Below are 10,483 nucleotides of genomic sequence, written 5' to 3' on the forward strand. Positions count from 1 at the left end.
TGAAACGCGTCGATTTTTACAAAGCTCATCGGTCTGAAAAGCGAGGTGTGCTCTGATTGGTCAGCTATCCAGTGTGTTGTGATTGGCCGAATACCTCAAGCGTGTGACGGAAATGTTACTCCCCTTACCATACTGTGATGCCGTGTCCAGGAGTGACGAGACAAAACCTATAAAACCCATTATAAACGAAGCATTTGTTGCATCCAATGGGGACATAATTACGGATTATAATGACTTATACTGTCTTTTTACGCGTTGCATCGCACCACGTAAACATAAAACCATGTCTGCATTTGTGAACGGAAAAATGACAAACAACAAGCGCTACTCTACACAGCTCAAAACTCACGGGATTGTTTAAACGAGCCGTTTTATGAGGGCGTGGACTAGTCTTAACTTTTATAAAGAATATCTCTTTGGATTTGAGACTTTAGTCTTTGCAACTTTAGGGATCTTATCTATTCACGAACAGCTTGTAACACTCCAAAGAGAAAGGAAAACTTGAAATCGCATCATATGACCCCTTTAACCTCACACTCGATCCTGCACTCCAACTGCTATCTATAGCATATAGGCTAATTCATAGACTTTACTCTAATTCCTTAAAAGGGACACACACATGTAGAGCTAGAATCTCTATTTACATAATGAAACATTAACAAAGTTTTTCCTAACGTTTGATGATTTCATAGTCATTAGTAACACATTCAATTCATATTTTCAGTATGACTGCAAACATATACATGTATGAAAAAGTGCTCTAAGCTTTAAGCAATAGCGTAAAATTGCATGCAGTGCCTAGAGATTCAAAACATTGTCAAGTCAAATATAGTGTCATGAATATGGATGTAAACACAAATTCATATAATCAGTATTAATAAATATTATCAGTAAAGAGGACAAATTCAATACTTCAGAGCTTCAAGTCCCTCCTCAAAACTAAAAACCAAACTAGGTGCAAATATAATGCTAAATTAGTTTATTATCAATGAAAAACATGGCAAATCATGATGAAATAAGCAGTTGTTGATAAAACACTCACCTTTTACAATTAACTGAATGAGCTTTGGGCGTAGATTACGTTCACTTTGTATCGAGCAGGTGTACAAGCCCTCGTCCGTTACATCCACTTTCTGTATCTGTAAGCTGTATTCATGTTTATCCCCCACATTTGATACGATGGACACACGAGGATCCCCTGACCACTTGTCATTCCCTGCGTAAATGATACTGGAACGATTCAACCATGCTCCTTTTGAGATCCCATCCAACAGGTAGCATCTGAAACCAGAAAGAAAGCAGATAATTAAAGACCCCTGTGGTGAAAATCAAGCTTTTAACATTGTTTACATGTCTATCTGCTGTTTTTAAAATGCTTCGAGACAAACTATGTCCAAATTCATCAGTCAACATCATTGCTGAGCATTTTTTCGCTAAAACTCCAGTGTACCAAAGACAGTCTCAAAAATGTGGTTTGAATCATACCATCATAAACATGCAACCAATCCTGTCAATTTGCAGGGTGGGGCTTTTCATATCATTAGCTGTTTGAGATGGTTTTTGTACCATTAGCAACACATTATTAGCTGACATTGTAGAGAGCAATACATAAAATACATTTCCATTCTGATACATCGACTTGCAGATGACACTGTATAACTTGCACTTCCTCATTTTCAGAATCAGTTTCAGCGGAGTCATTTGCATATTCATGATTCCACGTATACTAAATGAGGTGAGGATGTAGAGTTATATTCAAGCCATTTTGAGGCATGAAAAAATGATGTTCATGGGTAAAATGATTAAATGTCATTTTGATTATCAAAGATGAGTTTAAGGGATAAAACTTGTGACTGTGGGGGGACTGAGGACAAGGACAAGGACAACGGATGTTATTATTATGCATGTAATTTCAGATATACACAGATCAAGTACATAAATACCAAAAATGTGATTTACAGTTTGCAAAAAATTGTTAAGAAACAACCCGTTTTTCCACGTATAACACTCCATACTGACTAGTGGAAGCAAATAGAAACAAACAAACAAACCAAAAATAGTTCAGATCTACTTTTTATGTTAGATATTGAGGAAAGTTAAACTAAAATGTTTAATAAACACCACTTGCAAACCATACAAACTACATCAGTCCCTGGTGTGCACAAAAGATACCATCAAAAAGCAACAACAACAAAATAACTATTTAATATTTAAAGCAGTGGTTCCCAGCTGGTGGGTCGTGACCCAAATATGGGCAGTAGGTCTGTTCTAAAACAGCACAGAAAAAAAACTATGTTAAATGCAAATATTAAAAAGCAGCTGTATAATCATGCATTCAGGACAGCAAATTAAACAGGCCTATCAACATTTCAAGAAAACGCTTAAGGAGAAAGGAGAAAATGCTTTCCTTAATCTTTTGTTGTTGATGTCAAAAGCTATGCGGCCCAATTAAACTCCATAGTATTTTGGTGTAAATCCCTCCATCACTTTGCAGAAGCCAAATTATGCTGATGCCATCATGGACAGCTTGCATGAAAAGGCCTCTTCCTTAAAAACCATGTTTTTGATTTTGTTTCAAGGTCATTTCATTTTGTTTTTCATTTTTGGATTCCTGTCTTCTGTATTCATTTAAACATGACGTGTTCAAATTGACAGTTCTGACCTCTAAACAAAAGACTTCAAAACAGCAAACAAACAAAAAACGATGGCTTAGAACTTCAATCTGGTACCACATCTAAGCTATTTGTTGTTTGTCAGCAGCGGTGTGAGTGTCTATGCTGTGAGTTATTTACACCGGATACTCTTGAGGTTAAAGGTGAAATGGGAGTCAACATATCCGTCAGTACATTGCAGGTCTCAACTCACTGTCTCAAAGTTGACTGGATCTTTTGGAAATGTGCTGGATATGTTCTCATGCCACACACACACACACACACACACACAAAAGCTGATGCTATGAAACAGGATTTAAATTTGTTTCACTAGGGCTTGTTAAAAAGTATACACAGAATGATGAGACTTGAAGATTTGAAACGATACAGTTCAGTTATCATTATGAAGAGAAAAGCCCACTTGAGAATGTGATTTAGAGCGGATCTTATTAAAAATTTATTGATGCTTCTAGAATGCAACCTCTTAAATTAAAAAAATTTCATAATGTCAAATTGCATGTTGTGTACAATATTGTAAATCCAATAAAAGCAACTATTAAAACATTCATTATTGTTATTATTAGTATACCATTTGTATCATCTTCAATCTGAAATGCATGACATCTGAAATATTAGTGATATGTCATAATGTGTTTATTTTATGCATGCCACATCCCTGAATTTCAATGACAGATAATAGAGTATAACTTATGTAGACCTACATTAATACGCATACCTAATTAACGGCAATAGAGATTATATATTCTTCACATTAACATTAATGGCACAAGAGATATGAGACGGTGCAACAGTTTTTACACTTAAATAAATAATTATCTAAATAAATAAATACTTGTGCTAAATAAGCACACATATATAACCATGACTTCAAATTAAGTGTTCAACCAAACATGCACAACTACAACTGCAGAACGTGGGAGCACATTCTAAGGATCTTTCAAATGTTAATGCTCAACTCTGTCTTACAAAACCCAAAGTTATTCTTTTGAAATGTTTAATGCTTATAAACCTCTCATGTAATTTCCATATTCCTTGGGCAAAATAGGAGTTGAGGCAAAAGTTGTAGTTTGGTTTGGTCCCCAAACTAAAGTGTGACCCTTTTTTTCTATGGAACATAAAAGAAGACATTTGGAGATTTTTTTTTTTTTTGTGTGTGTGCATGCAATGGAAGTCAATGGTAACCAAAACTGTTTGACATAGGTTTGGAATGACTTGAGGGTGAGTAAATGATGACAATTTTCCTTTTTGAACTTGACAATCTCTTTAAGAGCGTGATTTGCAATGTTATCACAAAATCAACACAATATTTACAATCTAATTAATGTAATAAAAAAAATCAGACATTTGTGCAAAGAAATGGTTGATTATAAATAGAACAAATATTTTACAAAGTGCTACTAGCACTACACAGTTAAATTATATTAACATTTAAAGTAAAAAACTCAATAGACCACTAATAAATTATGTAATACAAACTGATCAATTCTAAATTATGTGCTACAAGCTAAACTCTTTTGATTTTCCTGTAAAAGCTCCTCAGGCAGACTGCTCTACATCACTGACAAATGAGGTTTCATCACCATTTCTAACCCTGAAACAGCAGGATGGCTGGTGTCAAAGCACCACATAGATCTACTCGGACATACCTCACGATAACTCCCCACAAAGGCATAAGTGCTTCCTACTGAGGTGTAGGCTACTGTGTAAGAAAGAGTATGGACCTCCATGTGTGCTATATTTCCTTTGTACCACCTGGAAGGAACAGGTGGAAAGGTTCAAAGCTGATTTTATGTGCCTACTAGCTAGTCTTTGAACCCTTGGACTGTAGGACTTAAAATGTCTCCACGATCTGCTTTTGAAGAAATATCGTAGTATCGTGCTACAGCGCATATTCTATCAGTTGCAGTTCTGGCACCGCCGTATCAATATACTGTACAATGCCACATACATTCACATCAGTGTTAACTCAGCGGTAGAGTTACACTCAAAGTAAGTAAGTACAGCACTTATTCGCAATCACAAAAGTACATTATTTGCTTTAAAGCCTTACTGGTTAAATATTTCATTCACGTGCTGTTCTGGCGTGCACTTTTTCTGAGCGCGTACACCCGAAGCACGCGCGCTAAAGAAGCCTGTCAAACAGCGCCTGATTACTGAACTAAGTTATCTTTTGCCCTAATATTGTCAAAACACACAAGGTTTACATATAGACTCAGTTGGTTATGTCTAAAATGAAAGTAAATAGTTGAGAGAAAAACGGATGCTGCCTGTATATTAGATGCGTGCAGGTCTTAAAGCGACAGTACTAAACATGCTGCCGATTGTCATTAAAGGGATAGTTCACCCTAAAATTTAATTTCTGTCATTATTTACTCACTCGGATATTGTGCCAAACCTGTATTAATTTCTTTCTTGTGCTGAACACAAAAGAAGATATTTTGAAGAATTTGGGTAACCAAACAGTTGCTGGTCCACATTGAATTTGATAGTTAGGAAAAAAATACTATGGAAGTCACTGGGGACCAGCAACTGTTTGGTTTTTCACATTCTTCAAAATAACTTTTATGTTCAGCAGAAGAAAGAAACTCATTCAGGTTTAAAACAACTTTGGAGTGAGTAAATGATGGTATCAACAAAAAAAAAACACTATGACATAATTTTTTTTTTTTGGGTGAACTATTCCTTTAATGTTAATAAAACAACAAAACACAAAGAGAAAAATCACTCACTACTCTTAACGGAAAAACTTTAATACAGTTGCTTTAAGAGGAATCAATCTATATAGTGTTTTATTTTTATATTTGTTCATTCAATGTCTTGAATGCTCCTGATAAATACACCTACTGTACCTGAAAATAAAGCACTGTTAGTTTTATTTGTATATTATGTGTATTTGCAATGTGTATCTTTGTTCTAATTTTTTAATAAATAAGATAAAATAATGACAAAGTTTTTTTTATCTTCGCCCACTTTGGCCTAACTATCCGCCATTCTTTTTTATATTTTGTTAGCTTGAAAGGCTTTGTCTTTATAATAGGGAAATTAGTTTGGCTGTACTGCTCAGAAAAAATTGTATAAGCAACATGACAAAGAATTGTGATAAAATTGTAAATCGTGATATGATATTTTTGCCATATCACCCACCCCTACTTCCAACCAAACAGTTGATGGTCCCTCTGACTTTTTTTCCCCATAGTATGGAAGTCAATGGGGAACATCAACTGTTCATTTAGCTCAAAATATCTTCTTTTGTGTTCAGCAGAAGAAAGAAACTCATGCAGGTTTAGAACAACTTGAGAGAGAGCAAACGATGACAATTTTCATTTTTGGGTGAACTATTTATTTTACTGTTTGTTATGTATATAGCAGAGTAACTAAACCATACACTGAACCTTTCTTTAATAATTCATGGCTAATTTTTAGCCTGGTTTTACATTTGTAATATGTTTGATATATATTTTTAGACATATATTTGTTTTGACATCGTACCTACCATGCAGAAAATGTGCGAAGTAGATTTTTATCATGAAAAAAACATCACTTTTCTTAAAATATCACTTTTATCATGAGCATCTTTCAAATCACAGGCAGCTGTATGGTAGACGTTAGCTTACTTGCTGACACATCTTACCCCGCTGTCCCCTAGCCCACAAAACCACCGCAGCTCTATGTATTTTGCATCCAAATATGTATTTTCAGGCCAATGCGCATTGTTACCAATTTAAATAAGCATCTGCTCTCAAAGTCTCAAAACAGCAGAGAGAAGAGACCATAATCAAGTCATATTTGTTCTTTCTCTTTCCCCGAAATTTCCCTTAATCATCTTTATTCATCCCTTCAAAGCACTGCTCTGTGAAGCTCATGAGGGCAAACCTCTTCACACTCATGGTGGGATTTTTCATCTCATCATGATCTCTTCAGAATCCATTGAGGCTTTCCATATTGTGAAACACTGATTAGGTCTTCATCTGGTATTTTCTGATTCAAAACATGATTTCTGAAAAGCAGATTCAGGAGACCTTTGCTTTGTTTTGGCTTGAACTGCAAGTTTTTGGATTTGAGGCATCTAAAGAACCGTGCCAAGGTAAGTTAAACACACTGAATCTGTACTATATCCTTAAAACACGCTGAGCTCCACCAATTACAGTTGCTGTTCTACAGATGAACTGGGTGTTTTCTGTAATCCAAACTGGATTTTCTTTTCATTTCGGATTGACCCAGTTTTCTTCTGTTCTTCTGATCACTTCTTCCAGCTGAATGTTTCACTAAAGGTATGTTTCCTGGCAGGGCCTTTGGGATGGATTCCACTAAAGATTTAAACAATTCTGAACATACACTGTTTATTTGAGAAAGATTTTAATTTATTTATTTATAGAAAGCATTGAGGGTTTTTTTCCTGTTCTTTTTCTACTGTAAAAAAAAACAGTAAAAACGTTTTTTGTTTTTTTTGACAAAAATTAAGACATTTATTCACCAAGCATGCATTAAATTGGTCAAATTTCACAGCAAAGACATTTATAATGTTTCTATTTCAAATAAATCTTTTGAACTTTCTTTAATCAAAGAATCCTGCGAAAAATATATAACCGTTTCCACAAAAACATTGATAATAAGAAATGTTCCTTGAGGACCAAATCTGCTGTTAATTCAGCTTTGCCATCACAGGAATAAATTATATTTTAATATATTAAAATAGAAAACAGTTATTTTAAATTGTAATAATATTTCACAATATTTACATAAATGCTTAAAACTTTTTTTTTTTTAATATTACAACATCTTACCGACCAAAACTTTTGAATGATAGCATACAGTATATACAACACACAATACACAGTAACAGCAATATTTATCTATATACTTTTTTTTTTTTTACTAAAACCTTTTAATACTTGAAAAAAAATGCCTGCAAACCCCATTTTATGATCAAATTGTGGAAGCATTCAGGAGTGAAATGCCTCAAACTGAACCGCAACCTCACTGATATTCTTCCTTCTTCAAAGCGGAACAATTCAAGCCAGCAGGCACACAACCAGGGTAGTTTGGGAATGAGAATAGGGATCAGGGTTTTGTGAAGGAAACAGCTGAAAATGCACCTTCCAGCCTTCTCTGTGTTCGCTACGCTAGTTTCATACGGTGGCTGCAGCAAGCAGCAGACAGTATTTGAAACATGTTTGGCTTTTTTCCCCCGCTGATCACGACGATGTCAGGCAAAATGAGAAGTCGTTTCAGAGATGGAGCAAGTTATTACATTTTGATTAAAGATTAGAAAGCCAATAGCATGCAAAGATGAATCGCTCACAATAAGAGCAGGAACAAGTGAATAGGGTCAATTCTGATTTCATGTCGACTTCAACATCAGCAAAATACCTACATACTACTACATACATGAAAATTGCATTACTAGAGAAAATCGTTTAACAAAAGACATTTAAACCGATCATCAGAGAGATCCGAGAACAGAATGTCACTGGGATTGCAGCATCCTCCTCAAACCCCAAAGGAGCATTTTTTCCCACAATTTTTTATCTCTTGTTTTTTCTTTCATAAGACATATGTGCCTGTCTGATGTTGACCCCACTGTTGATTTTATGTGTGCCAAAGAGAGGTACTCTTTTGTGAAGACCAAGGATTAAAATAAGATTAAGTCGATCCCAGCCAACAAATCTTGTCTCACAATGTGCCACAAGTTCTCAACACCAGATTAAACGTCAAAGCCAAGCTATAATATTGTCTCTAATGTGTTGAAAACCAACTGGAGACATTCCCATAAGTGCCTTTAGCGATGAGAAATGATGATAATTACATCTGGACGTACGTGGACATGGAAACTAAAGCTATTGGCTGCCAAATGCCAAACAATGGCCAAAACTAATAAAGATGACTGAATGTGGGGAAGCTATTAAAATGCTGCCTTAGTGCACATAGGTTGTGATTTCTAAAGGACAGAGTTTTTTTTTTTAACTGTTTTAATAAATGATGCAAAATGCACATTATGTTGCAGCTAACTACCATTTACCTTTAGCTATCGCACACACATACACATACTCTCACATGCATGCACAATATTATCTCAACATCTGCTATTTCAAATGAACACTGTATCTCCTGTGTCAAAATTACCCATTCAAAACCGGCAAAAATACATCAGATAATCCACTAGGGATCTCAGCCTCCCCTAGCCATCTGTGCTCCAGTCCAAACCATCAGACAGCTAATAGTTATGGTTATTACAGTGTTACCTCTCAAAGGACAAATTTAAAGTTTCCATTTGGATTTCCATCATATTCGGATTCCACTCACCTAAGAAGCTTTTGTAGGATAGTAACTATACTTTTCTGTCAACGTGACTGTTCTGAATATGTCTTAACTTTGACTTGATGCTAATTGTTTATTCTGTGTTTTATTTATTTTATATGTAAGTCAGGAAGCAGAGCATCATGGTGGTGAGCCATATTTTCATTAAATCTAAAATTTGCCAAAATTATTTATCATCAGTCATCAAATGTATGTCACAATTTCTCAATAAATAATGATTGTTGCTATTATGTTTTATGTATTATGCCAGACAAATGCATCATTCCAATTAGTGTTAACTTCATGGTGAGATCCTATTCTTTCTAATAATTAGGGTGGAGTACTGTATATATTTGTGCTACATTTGTTGCCAATATAAAATTATGCAGGTCATTATTATGCAGTACTTTTTAAACTTTTTTTGAATAAAAAAAAGGTCACACTTTATTTTAAATTCCAATTCTCGCTATTAACAAACCATTAACTACGACTTTTGCCTTTGACTTTTAGTACTATTAACCCATCCAACCAGTTGTGAATATTGCAAGGATTTTAAAGTACTTCGAATCTGCATTACTGCAAAACGTCTCAGGTTACGCATGTAACAATGGCTCCTCGAGGGAACGAGACGCTGCGTCGGAGGACGCTTTGGGAACGCCCTTCAGCGTGACCGGCTCTGAACCACGTGTGTAATCAGTCCAATGGATGGGCGAGACGTCACGGGCGGGGTGACGTAGCGACCAGGAAGCTTAAAAGCACGTGCGGTGAAACTGTCAACAGCTTCTAGGAGTGAAGCAAGCGCTGGCAGAGATGCGTCCTCCGACGCAGCGTCTCGTTCCCTCGAGGAACCATGGTTACATGCGTAACCTGAGACATTCCTCTTCAGGAACTCGAGCTGCGTCGGAGGACGCTTTGGGAACGAGTATGCCCACGCCGCCAGACTTTCAAATCTTCACCTAGTGTGGAAGCCTGCACAGCTAGGGCGAGAAAACAGAAGAGCAAGGAGTGGCTCGCATGTCTAAGCCATAGACAAAGGTTAGGGGTGTGGACCATCCCGCAGCGTCGCAGATGTCCTGCACCTGCCAAGAAGGCCTTGGAGGCCGCCACACTTCTAGTAGAATGAGCCTTGACCCCTAGAGGTGAAGGCAGATCAGAGGACTCATAAGCGATAGAAATGGCCACCACGTAGACCTTCAGGGTGGAGTGGGTCAACCCTGCGGAGAATCAGGCCTGCAGGAACTCCAGCACTGTACCAACCGGGCAGTTAACTGGGTCGAGCTGGCGGTCTCCGCACCAAGAAGTGAAAAGTTTCCACTTCAAGGCGTACAGTTTCCTCGTTGAGGGAGCTCTGGATTGGGGGATGGTCTCAACAGTGGAGCTGGATGCCCTGGGACCACACAAGGATCTGGTACGCTAGTTTGTACAAACGGCGTGAGCGCAGACCTCCCTGGTGGTTAATGTAAGAGACCACCGCTGTGTTGTCGGTGCGCACCAACACATGGTGACCTCTTAGG

The 10,483-nt window shown here is 36.8% G+C and overlaps 1 protein-coding gene across 2 annotated transcripts in view; it reads right to left on the reverse strand.

The window, feature by feature from the left end:
* LOC107711106 (neuronal growth regulator 1-like) overlaps positions 1-10,483 on the reverse strand; it is a 130,048-nt gene that overhangs the window by 91,710 nt on the left and 27,855 nt on the right. For both annotated transcript variants that reach the window (XM_016516039.1, XM_016516040.1), the window contains exon 2: positions 1,043-1,281. In XM_016516039.1, coding sequence (XP_016371525.1) covers positions 1,043-1,281 — 239 coding nt within the window. The remainder of the gene's footprint in view (positions 1-1,042; positions 1,282-10,483) is intronic.

Source organism: Sinocyclocheilus rhinocerous, unplaced genomic scaffold (assembly GCF_001515625.1).
Source record: "Sinocyclocheilus rhinocerous isolate Xijiao unplaced genomic scaffold, SAMN03320098_v1.1 scaffold85, whole genome shotgun sequence".
NCBI lineage: Eukaryota > Metazoa > Chordata > Actinopteri > Cypriniformes > Cyprinidae > Sinocyclocheilus > Sinocyclocheilus rhinocerous.